This window comes from Physella acuta, unplaced genomic scaffold (assembly GCF_028476545.2).
Source record: "Physella acuta isolate Inbredline_101_S28 unplaced genomic scaffold, ASM2847654v3 ptg000661l, whole genome shotgun sequence".
NCBI lineage: Eukaryota > Metazoa > Mollusca > Gastropoda > Physidae > Physella > Physella acuta.
In genome coordinates this window covers 180232-194087 of record NW_026732180.1, presented here as the reverse complement: position 1 = coordinate 194087, position 13856 = coordinate 180232, and the positions used below count along the sequence as shown (strand labels likewise).

At 34.3% G+C, this 13856-nt stretch overlaps 1 protein-coding gene across 1 annotated transcript; it reads left to right on the top strand.

Annotated features, from left to right (window-relative positions):
• The first annotated feature begins 9280 nt into the window (after nt 1-9280).
• LOC131948829 (zinc finger protein 729-like) lies at nt 9281-12446 on the top strand. Its single transcript, XM_059310524.1, has one exon. The coding sequence runs from the start codon at nt 9327-9329 to the stop codon at nt 12390-12392; it is 3066 nt and encodes a 1021-aa protein (XP_059166507.1). The 5' UTR covers nt 9281-9326; the 3' UTR covers nt 12393-12446.
• The last annotated feature ends 1410 nt before the right edge of the window (nt 12447-13856 follow it).

Below are 13856 nucleotides of genomic sequence, written 5' to 3'. Positions count from 1 at the left end.
AGATACCAGCCTCTCTCAACAGACCATTCTTACCATACAAGAGACCAGCCTCTCTCTAAAGATTAGTCTTATCCTACAATAGACAAGCCTCTCTCATCTCATCTGTAGCCCCTGACAAGTTGTACAAGAGCAGAAAAAAAGATAAAAGCTGTCATATTTGAGCACCTAAAAGCAAGTAATAAACACGCCTTTTTATGATGATTTCCCTGATTTTAAAAATATGTTGACATTTTGATGTTTCTTTATGTGAAGTTTATTCAAAGAATAAATTTTAAAAAATAAACACATTTTTTATGTGTTACATTTTTGTAAAATAAGTAAACATTAAGTCAGTATTAATGTGATTAGTGTGTTATGTCTCATTCATAATATATCTGACAATACGGTTTCTGTTTTTATTATTATCATTCTACAAACCCAGCACCCAACAGATTAAGTAAAATAAACTGTGAGAATAGAAAGATGTTATAAATAAAGCATAACCTTCAACAGTTAACAAGTCTAGTGCTAAATACAGACATAGTGAATACAGTCGAAAGCGATAAAGCCATACTAAAACATCTCTACTAAAAATTAAACTGACCCCATAATGAAGAATAAACTCAAATAATTTAAATATGAGCCCAAAACTATAATCTAAATATTATGAAGTGTTAATTATAACTTAAAAACATAAACATAACTAAATCACGTTCATTGAACAAAACGAACAAACGCGGCTGAGACCGAAATTCTCGGCTCAAAACAGCTAAGTTTGCGCGCGTACAGATAGACGATTTGCACCGAGAATTTTAGACCGAGCAAACCGTCTATCTTTTAAAACCTGCTATCATTTTGTAAATATTAACAAAACTCATTTTAAAACGCTACAGTATAGTCGGTAGAGAGTTTCTTCGGAGATATCATTAAAAAAAATTTGTATTAGAGCGATCGAGAAGGAAATAATCAGTTTTTTGTCTCTCCTGTAAAATTTACATTTTCGGAGTTAGACGGTTTGCGACCGAGACCATCGATATTATACAATTTTTTAAATTATATAATGATCAATAATTTTCCACTCTATGGCATAGTCCAATGAGGTGGGGCACAGTGCTGACCACTCTATCCCTTTATATGTTGGGGCAACTGAACAGGTGAACTTTACTTCACCTGCCCTGTGAGTCGCCAGGTCATAAAGGGAACTTTATTTATTCAGTTTACAAGGGGAGAACACAGAACTTTGCTTATAGTTATATACTGCAACAGACAAAATCACATTATAAAAGTTAACATGCTTTGAGCATTAATGCTAAGAAATTCAAAGGACAATGTTTACTTTCAAGTTTAGTTTTCAGATTTTAAATTTTTAGAATAATTCTTTGAAACTACTTACATTTTAATTTGATTTGTTTAGCTTCATAATATTATAAAATCTAACAGAATACAAAAACTGTGCTAAGATTTCTATTAGAGACAATAAAACTAATAGTCTCTATAATAATATCCAATATTTCGCTCATCTAATTGTTTTAATAATATTTAATACAGGAATATTCTGTCTTGCAGCTATTTACAGGCTAAGTATACATTAGTTTGTACATGTTTTGATCACACTTTTAATTGCTTGTTATACATTACACTTTTAGTATCTAATTATAAATTAAGTTCATGATTTTATATAATTTAAACTTTCACATAGAAAAATAAAATTATCCTCCTACACTTTACACAAACCATTAGTCCTAACCCACAATTCTAAATCAAACCCAGAACTTCTTTATTTGACAGAAGGGACTTAGTTGTTAAATAAGGAATTTTAAAATGTAAAAATAATATAGTGCGTATGTATAGTAGTCTATTGGTTGCCTATTTAGCTTAAAAGTCAGAGTATCAAGAGAGGAATAAAATTCATCAAAGATAATACAGATGCAGGTAGTAATGAAAAAAAAATCTTTGCTAACAGGTTGTAAAATAAAAAAAAAACAAAAAACAAAAACTAGGTATCAAAGGTGAGAACATGATAACTCTGGTATACTTGACAATCTTCAACAGGACAACCCTAGCTAATATGACAACCACAACCAAGGTGACAACCTTAGGCAACAGGACAACACTAGCCAGTATGCAACTTTAACCATCATGAGAACCCTAGTTATTATAACAAACCTAGCTAGTATGAAAAACCTAACAACCCTAGGAACAATGAGAGCTTCAGCAGCATTACAACCTTTGCCCTAGCATCATGATAAAACCAATATGACAAAGCTAGTAGCATGACAAGCCAAGACAATTTATTAACAAATCTAGCAACTTGACAGAGCTAGCTAGAATGGAAACCCTCCATAAGCTAAGCCATTATGGCAATCCTATGCCATATGAAAAACATTGCAAATGAAAACTTTGGAACATTGAAAACCTTGGCAGCTTCACAAAGATGGCAACCCTTGCAACATATGACAATCCTAGCCAATAATTCAACCCTAGCAGTAAACCAACATGACAACCCTGGCCAACATGAGAACCCTAGCAGTATGACAAACCAACATGCCAAACCTGGGGAACATGACAACCCTGGGGAACATGACTGCTGTAGCAGTATGAAAAACCAACATTACAACGCTGGTCAACATGACAACCTGAATAACTTGACAAGCCAATATAACCCTGGGGAACATGACTACTGTAGCATCGTGAGAACCATAGCCAATGACTTTATGGCATTTCAATCTAACCCAGTGGTTCTTAACTTCGGTTTCACCGAACCCCAGGGGTTTGATGAGTCTGTCTCGTGGGTTCGGGCGTAGGTCAAGACACACTCGACTCATGATTCGCGATCAGATTTTGTCAGTGCGGACAATAGAACAATTATGAACGGTTTGGTGAATGCGCATATGAAACTAAAGGGGTTCAATACCTCCAATAATGTTAGGAACCACTTGTTCGCTTGTTGGCTAACTTACTCTTACAGTCATGTTTGCGTACTTTTCCATTTAGGGTTGGTACATAAATGACGTCACACTCGTTGGGGGAGGGGAGTCTGTAATTTTGTGACGGTGTGTGGGGAGGGGGGGGGGGTTGTTCAGATGGTGTGACGTCACTTTTTTTGCATTATAAAAAAGCAATGCTAGAAAACGACTAACAAGATTTTGGTAAAATATAGATGTTTTAAGGAAAATTCAACAGCAATTTTGGGGGGGGGGGGGGGGGGGGGGTTGTAGGCTGAGGTGTGACGTCATTTTAGGGGGGGGTCTGGCTTTTTGTGACGACGTGTGACGGATTGGAGGGGGGTAAAATCGTCCAAAAAAGCGTGACGTCATTTACTGATGACACCTTACCATAACGTTGACACAACGCAAGAGGCAAAAAGTCACAAAGTTACAACAGCGCAAACAAGTAACCAAAAGTGTAATCAAACAAAAAGCTATTAGTGGGGATACCTTGGCTTATAACTTCAATGCCCAATGACATCTTTTTCTTACTAAAATTCCTTAAGATTGTTTTACTATCAGGAACGTGTGGGGGGGGGGGGGGGTGAAGGGAAGACTCCCAATGAAAACAAAAGCCAAGTTTGAAGAGAAAATAAATCTCGGTGTATTTGGATTAGTAATAACCTATAGATAATCACATTTTGAAGCTGCACGGACAAAAGTTATCGCCCGGGTGACACCCGACCTGGTGACGCCACTGCATTGAAATATAATTTCTAAATATATCTGCTAAAGAGTCAAACCAGCAATTTAATTATGATCATCAATGAATGGAAAGACTATTAATGTAATTAAATATTCATGTAATTAATGTGAGCAGGTGAATTAGTGAAGGGTACACATTAAAACAAAATTTGGTTGCCTAGTAACACAATGTGACTTGTAACCCTACCCAGTGTGTCAACTAACCGTCGACAATTTTGAAAAGATTTTCTCCTATACTTTTTTTTTATTATTGAAATTGATCGAAGAAAAAGCGTGTTGCTGGTGTGTATCCAATAGGTAAGGCTATTCTCAGGGTACACTTAGGTGTATTTTTCTTGCGTAGACAAGAAAACATGAGCGGGCAAGATGAACAAAGAGTCAATGACGTTTAGAATCTAATATATAAAGCTCAGTTCTGTATGTAAAAATATCATCTTTTACAAAAATTCTAATTATGTCTTTATTTAGTCCTATAGCACTTACTTCCCTTTGATAAATTAGGAAAACACAATTACTTCATTTTATAAAACCATTGCATTAGTGGAAAAGACTTTTACTTTTTATTACTTTGTTTTGGTGTTGGGAAAAAAATAATTACATAATTAGCGGGGATTGATCAAGTGCAAATGTTGTAGGTATTTTACGGATAAGCTTGGAGTATTATAATTGTTCATTAAATTGAAACAGGCGCGTTCGTTTAAGTGAGTGCAAAAGACTATGAATAAGTTGGGGTACTATAGTCGTTCATTAAGCTAAAACAGGTGATTCCGTCCCGGGCGTTTATGTTCGCGTTAGTGTTTTCTTTGTATTTAGGTGGGTTTGCGTTAGTGGTTGCGTTTTGATTTGGTTCGTTTTTGTTCTTTCTTTTTTCGTTTTTGTTTGTGTTTTTTTCTTTGGGTTTGTACTTGTGTTTTTGGTTGGTTTTGCGTTTGGATTTGGTTTGTTTTCGTTGGCTTTTTTGTGTGTGTTGGTATTGGTGTTTGTGGTTGGGTTTGTTGTTAGGTTTTTGTTTTCGTTTCCTTTTTTGTTTGTTTTTTCTTTGTGTTTGTATTGGTGTTTGTGGTTGTGGTTGGGTTTGTTGTTAGGTTTTTGTTTTCGTTTGCTTTTTTGTTTGTTTTTTCTTTGTGTTTGTATTGGTGTTTGTGGTTGTGGTTGGGTTTGTTGTTAGGTTTTTGTTTTCGTTTGCTTTTTTGTTTGTTTTTTCTTTGTGTTTGTATTGGTGTTTGTGGTTGTGGTTGGGTTTGTTGTTAGGTTTTTGTTTTCGTTTGTATTTGTAATTGTGTTAGCGTTATGTTTGCGTTTTGTTGTTTTGTGGTTGGTTGTGGTTTGGGTGGGCAATGCCGGGTTTATGATGATTACTACACACACAGGTAATGGTCTTTAACAAAAAGGTTTTTCACAGAAGCCAAAGCAGGGCCTGGCCGGGACGGCTAGTTAAAATATAGATCTAGATGTAGATTTTCAAAAATATACCCGTGATTCCGCAAGTAGATTCGTTGCCTCGCCATTTCGCGTCTCGCCATGTACCAACAGTCGACAGTGATGGAGGTAAGGTTGGGGTTATGGTTGCGCTTAGAAATATGGTTATGATTAGGGTTAATAATATTTTCTAAATTGTCCATATTTGCATTTAAAATTTAATTTAAAAAGAAAAAAAAAGATGGTTGATATTCCCAAAACCCAGACAGCGCCGGGTATCTGCTGCTAGTATTCCTTAAAACAGGGGTTCCCAACCCCGTGCCCGCGGGCGCCATGGCGCCCGCCGAACGATTCGTATGTGCCCGCCTCTCACTATTCGATAGAGTCAGAATTTTTTTCATAAACATTATTGAAAGGTTGAAGGGGATGGAAATCGAAAGTTTGAGGGGGGGGGGGGGTGTGCAAATCGAAAATTTGAGTGGGGGTGGGGTGCAAATCGAAAGTTTGAGGGGGGTGCAAATCGAAAATTTTAGGGGGGGGGGGGGTGGGTTGCAAATCGAAAGTTTTGTCCCCGGGTGACGGGAAGGGTCGCTACGCCTCTGGAAGGAGTTTGTCGATTTAAAATAGGTGGTGCCCGCCACCCTACCGATATTTTAGAATGTGCTCTAGAGTAAATAAACCGGGAGTGATCTCCCCTAAACTTTCTCGAATATTTTTATATAAAATAACAGGGGATGGGAACTCGGGCTATAGACATGATTTTTAATCCATTTTAAATACTTAAAGTTGTAAAAATAGAATAAAATCTCGTAGACAAAAGAATTGCACACCAAGTGAACGCTAAATAAAAAAGTGCATAATAGTGCTCAATATTATTAGTACTTTAAAAATTTACATTAGTTTTTTGAGAAATGGGAAGTAGCGTAAATTACTACTTCCGTTCAACGGAAATTACTCAAAATTTAACAGAAGGTAGAGAATTAGATCTTTTACTTACATGTGAAATTTCGTTTATCTATCTGAAATAGTACTCAAGTTATAGGCTTTTGAAAATTTCAAAGTAGGAAAAGTACCAATTCCGGTTATCAGAAACCGCTCAAAAGTTGATACGGATCTACGATTTTGATAAAATACTTATATTTGAAATTTCATCAACTTAGCTGTAACGGTACTCAAGTTATCGTGTTTACACACAGACAGACAGAAAGACAGACACACAGACATACGGACAAGATTGCAAAATTATGTTTTTCCGTATCAGTGAGATGTAAAACGTCGAGATTTGTAAAAATCTCGATTTTTTTTTGCACGATTACAATACTTTCTCTATACTTCGTATATACGAAAAAGTAAAAAAGGTTGGGAACCCCTGCCTTAAAAGTTACATCCCTTTAAAATAAAAGAAATCGACAGTCCAATTTCGAGTGTACAATAAGTATCGATTACCAAATGCCATAATTGATTATGAAATATTTTGTAGATTTATATTAAGAAGGTTTAACACATATTTTATTTGATAAACGTAAAACAGAAACCTAATTACAATTAAAATAATTCTTAAACAAGCATGCTTATAGTCTGCCTATAATGAACAAATTAACATTATCTATCGATAGCTTTACGGATTCGGTCAAGAATGTCACGTTTGCCATGGTTCCGAGTAGCGATCTAAACGTAGCGAGTACATAAGAAGGCAAGTTATGGCGCTTCTACAACGTTCAAAAAAATGTTTAAACTTTAAACCATACTATAATTTTAATATTAATTAATAATCTCCGCAGCTGGAGTCTTCAGCAAAGAATCTAATTATACTTTGGTGATTGTTTTTCGTGTCGTTAAATATCTAGAAAATAGACGTCTACTAAAATCTTATGATCTAGACTAGATTCTAGCTACTAGCTAGAGCTAGATCTAGTCATAGATCTATAGATCTAGATAGTATAGAGTCATTATAGACAGAATCTAGGTATTTACTAGATCTACTATTTATTTAACTATATCTACTATATATAGTTAAATAAATAGTAGATCTTGTATATTCAGACTATCCAGATTTCTAGTTCTCGATGTTTCTGATTCTAGAATCTAGTGACAATCTAGTCTTTTGTACTCTATTGATTCTAGATCTAATCTACTTCTAGATCTAGATGTAGCTAGATGAAATAGAAATAAATTAATATATTAATTTAAATAATAAACAACTGTCTAGCCAGATCAAATGAATATGTTTTCTTTTCAAGTTGACATGATTAGGAGAGCTAGCCCTGTCTTTTCAATGGATAAATCAAAGATCTAAATCTACACATTAAAAAAGTAAATTTTCAAAATATAAAATAACTACTGATTAAAATAGATAAAAAGAATACAAAGTTACAAGCACAGAACATTTGGTAATCGTCTGAAATAGCTTTGGTTATTATTCCGGAATGGTTGAGCAACAATAAAATGTAAATAACAGTGTACAGTCTGCCACACCATTCTGGAATATACTGAAAGTACTGTAAATCATAATTTATTTGGCGAGATCTTTTAGTAATAGTTAAAATTAAAAATTTAAACATTTACTTATATATATGTGCAATTTAAACATTTACTTATATATATATGTTAAGTACATTTTTTGCTAATTTTCTATTGAAAAGCATTTTTAGTGTTACTGGTAATCATTGTTGCTAATCCACTTTTCCTAATCATTGTTGTAGTCTTTTTTATTAGATCTAGGTTGATTCTAATAGTTGAAATTTTCTGGAGATTTTATTTCTGTGCTCCTTAAAAAAATATGAATCACTACACTTGACTTTTGTGGCACAAAGTTTTGATTTCTGTTTCTTTATGTAGATTGAACTTAAAACATTAATTAGTACACTCTACTTTATTTATATTTAATTAGTCACATAAAATATAGTAACTAATATATTCGAAACACAATAAATGTTACCAGATAATTTCCGATGCTGTTTTGTGTGGTACCTCAACATACACATGCCCACCAACTTGACATGAGACTTTTGAAATACAAAACCATCTTGTAAATAATATGGTGACAGCCTTGTTTGAGTTGACTAGTATAAAACAGTATTCTGACATTTTCAGGTGTACTGTGGTGACAGCTATGCCAGAGACTTGTGCATTTATTTACAGAGGGTTGGTGTTGTAAACAAGAACAGTTTGATCAAAATGGAGAGCAATGCTAGTGGTAAATTAATTTCATCAATTATTTAAAGTTTTGTATGCATGTTGAGTTTGAGGTGATCAATGACTGTGTTTCATGCATACTCTTTTTCTTTACACTGGGCAAATTCATCCAGCACATACATCTTATCTAGAGTGTTGCATAAGATTGTTAGCTTTATTTTTGTTTAACCCCTTATTTACGGAATTAAGTTCTGAATGAAATTTTGTATTAAACAATGTGTTGTTTTATTGCTTTTGGCACACTTAAAGCTTATGTCAAAGATAATTTAGTTTAGTTAATTTTTAATGGCCCAAATTTATATTGCTACTTATAAATACTGTCAAGAATGTAGGACATTTTTACCAAAAATTTGTTATTTACAAATTAGGAATAAACTGTAAAATTTATTAACTACTATCATGGCAATATTTATAACAATTATTTTTATAATTTTCACACATAAACACAACACAAAAGTATATTTTGAGTATGGTTTTAGACTGTATTTTCTATGGGAACACAACTTAGACCTTCTTTTGAATGTACCAAACACAGAAAAAAGTGCTGATATGTCCTAATCCCCATCATCTGATTTTTTATCCTAATCTTAGTATGTAGTTCATTTGTCATGTCTAATGTCATTACTGTGTCACTGTATCAGTCACCTCTGTTCACTATATCAGTCACCACTGTGTCCACAATATCTGTCATCACAGTGTCCACTGTATCTGTCATCACAGTGTCCACTGTATCAGTCAGTCTTCAATATGTCCAATTTATCAGCCATCATTGTGGCCTTTATATCAGTCATCACTGTGTATACTGTAGCAGTTAGTCATCACTGTGTCCACTATTTGAAGTAGTCACTAAAAGCATAATAGAATAACACTTTTTATTTCAAATACAATGACACATGATTATTGGCATCACAGTATTATATATTAAGCTTACTAGAAACTAAAATGTCAACAAATTTCAATTAATAATATTATTTTACAGATCTCTATCAGTGTCAATATTGCAGAGTGGCATTTTCAAATGTTTCCTTTTTGAAGGCACATATGAAATCCAAACATGGAGGAGAAGAAATTGCTAATTGGAGTCAAGGTCTTGCTTCTAAGAATAGTGAACATTCTTTCCAGCCATCTAGTTTTCATCATTATCTTACAATTTTTATGAAAAAACAGTCTTACAAGTGTGACATATGTGGTAAATGTTTTGCAAAGCTCTTCCAAATAAAAAAACACCTTAAAACTCATACAGGATTAAAGCCTTATACTTGTGAAACATGCAGCAAATGTTTTTTGCAGTTTTCAAGTTTACAGAGACACCTTCTAATTCATACAGGAGAAAAGCCTTACAAATGTGACATATGTGGTCAGTGCTTTAGGCAAAACTCAAATTTAAAGAGTCATCATAGATTTCACACTGGAGAAAAACCTTACAAATGTGGCACATGTGGTAAAAGTTTCACAGGATGTAACAGTTTACTGACACACAACAGAATTCATACAGGAGAAAGGCCTTTCAAGTGTGTCAAATGTGGTAAATATTTCAAAGATACATCAAACTTACGAAAACATTTAAGGATTCATACAGGAATAAAACCTTATAAGTGTGACACATGTGGTAAAGATTTCACAGAGTTTTGGGATTTAAAGAGACACGTTAAAATTCATATGGCAGAAAAGATTTACAATTGTGTCAAATGTTCTAAATGGTTTAAAAATCAAGACTGTCTTAAGAGACACATTAAAATGCATTCAATAGATAAACATTACAAGTGTGACAACTGTGATAAACATTTTTTAATGCTTACTCAGTTAAAAATGCACCTTAGAAATCAAAATTTAGAAAAGCCTTACAAGTGTGACAAATGTGGTAAATGTTTATCAACAAGTCAATCTTTAAACAACCACCTTAGAATTCACACAGGTGAATTACCATACAGTTGTGACAAATGTGGTAAATCTTTTGCATTGAAGAGCAGTCTACAGATCCACTCTACAATTCATACTAAACCTCATAAGTGTGACAAATGTGGAAAATGCTTCATGGAGCTCTCAAAGTTTCAGAAACACTGTGGAATTTATAAATGTGAAAAGCCTTTCAAGTGTGATAAATGTGGTAAATGTTTCAAAGAAACAAAAACTTTACAGAAACACCAAGCAATCCATACTGGTGAAAAGCCTTACATGTGTGAAAAATGTGGTAAATGTTTTAAACTCCTCACCTATTTACAGAACCACTGTAAAGTTCATATGGCAGAAAAGCATTACTACTGTAACAAATGTGATAAACGTTTCACAAAAATAAAATCTTTACAGGAACACCATAGAATCCATACTGTTGAAAAGCCTTACATGTGTGACAAATGTGGTAAATGTTTTAAACTCCTGGACTATTTACAGAACCACTGTAAAATTCATTCAGGAGATAAGCCTTACATATGTGACAAGTGTGGTAAATGTTTTGCATTCTTGTCCATTTTAAAGGCACACAATAGAATTCATACAGGAGAAAAGCCTTACAAGTGTGTCACTTGTGGGAAATGTTTCACATCTTCCTCTGGTTTAAAGAGCCACAATGTAATTCACACAGGAGAAAAGCCTTACAAGTGTATCACTTGTGGGACATGTTTCACATCTTTCTCTGGTTTAAAGAATCACAATGTAATTCACACAGGAGAAAGGCCTTACAAGTGTATCACTTGTGGGAAATGTTTCACACAGCTTGCAAGTTTAAAGAAGCATCATATAATTCATACAGGAGAAAAGACTTACAAGTGTGACACATGTGGTAAATGCTTCACACAATTCTCATATTTAAAGAATCACCATAGATATCATACAGGAGAAAAACATTACAAATGTGGCACATGTGGTAAAGGTTTCACAGAATGTAGCAGTTTACTGAGACACCACAGAGTTCATACAGGAGAAAGGCCTTTCAAGTGTGTCAAATGTGGTAAATATTTCAAAGATTCATCACACTTACGGACACACTTAAGGATTCATACTGGAATAAAACCTTATAAGTGTGACACATGTGGTAAAGTTTTCACAGAATTTTGTTATTTAAAGAGACACCTTAAAGTTCATATGAGAGAAAAGACTTACAAGTGTGAGAAATGTTGCAAATGTTTCACAACAAGTCTTTCTTTAAATAACCACCTTAGAATTCATACAGTTAAATTACCATACAGTTGTGACAAATGTGGTAAATCTTTTGCATTGAATAGCAATCTACAAATCCACTTAAGAATTCATACTCACCCTCATAAGTGTGACAAATGTGGCAAATGCTTCATGGAGCTCTCAAAGTTTCAGGCACACATTATAATTCATACATGTGAAAAGCCTCACAAGTGTGGCAAATGTGGTAAATGTTTCAAACAAAAAAAAAGTTTACGGAAACACCAAGCAATCCATACTGGTAAAAAGCCTTACATGTGTGAAAAATGTGGTAAATGTTTTAAACTCCTGGACTATTTACAGAACCACTGTAAAATTCATACAAGAGAAAAGCCTTACAGGTGTGATAAGTGTGGTAAATGTTTTGCATTCTTGTCCATTTTACAGGCACACAATAGAACTCATACAGGAGAAAAGCCTTACAAGTGTGTCAATTGTGGGAAATGTTTCTTTTATTCCTCAGGTTTAAAGAAGCATTATAGAATTCATACAGGTGAAAAGCCTTACAAGTGTGTCACTTGTGGTAAATGTTTCAGACATAACTCAGGTTTAAAGAACCACCATAAAATGCACACAGGAAAAAATATTAATAAGTGTGAAGAATGTGGTAAATGTTTCTTAGAATTTTCCACTTTACTGAAACACCAAAATTCTCATAAAAAAGAACGGCCGTACAGGTGTGACATATGTGGTATCCATTTTGGACTACGGAGCACTTTAAGAAATCACATTAGAACTCATACAGGAGAAAAACCTTACAAGTGTGACAAATGTGGTAGATGTTTCTCTCTGGCTTACTGTTTACGGAGACACCATAAAATTCATACTAGTGAAAAACCTTATAAGTGTGACAATTGTGGCAAATTGTTTAGGGAACTTAGCTATATCACAAGACACCTAAGAATTCATACAGAAGAAAAGCAAGTGTGGTAAATAGGGTACAAGTTTTTCTGCTCTTTCACATTTCTCCAACCAGCAAAGAGAACGCACAACTGAAATTCGCTTTTGAGACAATCATCACTTCCATCACTAATTTCATTGTTCAAAGTTTAATTCTTGTTATTTTTTTGACTTTTATTGTTAGCATTTAAATTTTTTAAAAATCAAGCTGTTCTTTGTTCATTTTGTTTAGCTGAGTTAGTATGTAGGTGCTAAGTACATTCTGGTAACTATTATTAAAAGTTTTGTTAAACTGAATGGGTTTTGTAAAAGTCATAGGGTGACACAATATTGAACTCAAGTAAAATGGTATATACAGGACACATTTAGGGTTACTAGGGCCTTGAGATATGAGTCCTATGCCCAGCCACCTTTACTTTCCCTAATGTGAGTTAGGTACCCATCAGAGTTGGGTGACTCAGGGACAGTCTACTGACTTGAACCCGGTTTCGAAACTTGCGAGTTAGCGGTCCAGCTATCGCTATACCACTCCGTTCCATTATAATAACTAACTATACAAAAACGATGTTAAGATTTCTGTTCAAGACAATAAAACTAATATTCCTTATACTATCTAACATTTTGCTTTTCTAATTGCTTGCATAATGCTTAATACATATTTGGGTATTTTGTACTGCAGCTATGTACAGTTCGAATATGCATATAGCTACACTTAGATATGCTAATGCATGTTTTGATCACTTTTTTAATTGCTAATTATACATTACACTCTAAGTATCTAATTATAAAAGTAAGCTCTTTATTTTATATAATTTAAACTTTCACGTAGAAAAATAAAATATCCATCTTCCTACACCATATACTAACTATTGATCCAAACCCACAATTCTAAATCAAAACCCTGCACTTCTTTTTTGACAGATGGGACTTAAGCTGTTAACTCAGCAATTTTAAAAAGTAAAAATAATATAGTTTGTATGTAAAGAACGAAGTCAAAAGCCGCCGGCATCATCGCCCACATGCAACAAGGTGGAACGACAAGAGGCAATGACATCGGGTTAAATGACTTGTGTGTTGTTGTTCAGAGGGGACCAGGAGAAACGACTGGTCGAGTGAGGGGGAGGGATTGAGGGGGGGGGGGGGGGCTTGTGTTGGTAAATTGCGAAATGGCGAGACGGTAAATTGAGAGAAATGTGCGAAAAAGCCGGTCACGTTCTATTTTTTTTTTCATTTTACTCCCACACGATACTTATGCTGGGTGAAACAATAATAATTTTAAAAAGCTTTCCAAACGTTTGATGTTTAGAACGCGATACCAAACGATCAACATGTATTTACAATGTAATGAAAGTAGTTCGATATGGGCACGTGAAAAGTCATGGCAATCGCCACTCACCTGATTCGTTTGCCTTGGATCAGCACTACTTACCGTGGCTTTTTTCTTCCTTAAACGTATATGAGGTATGGTACCAATCAAAGCTGAGTAGACTCAGGAAT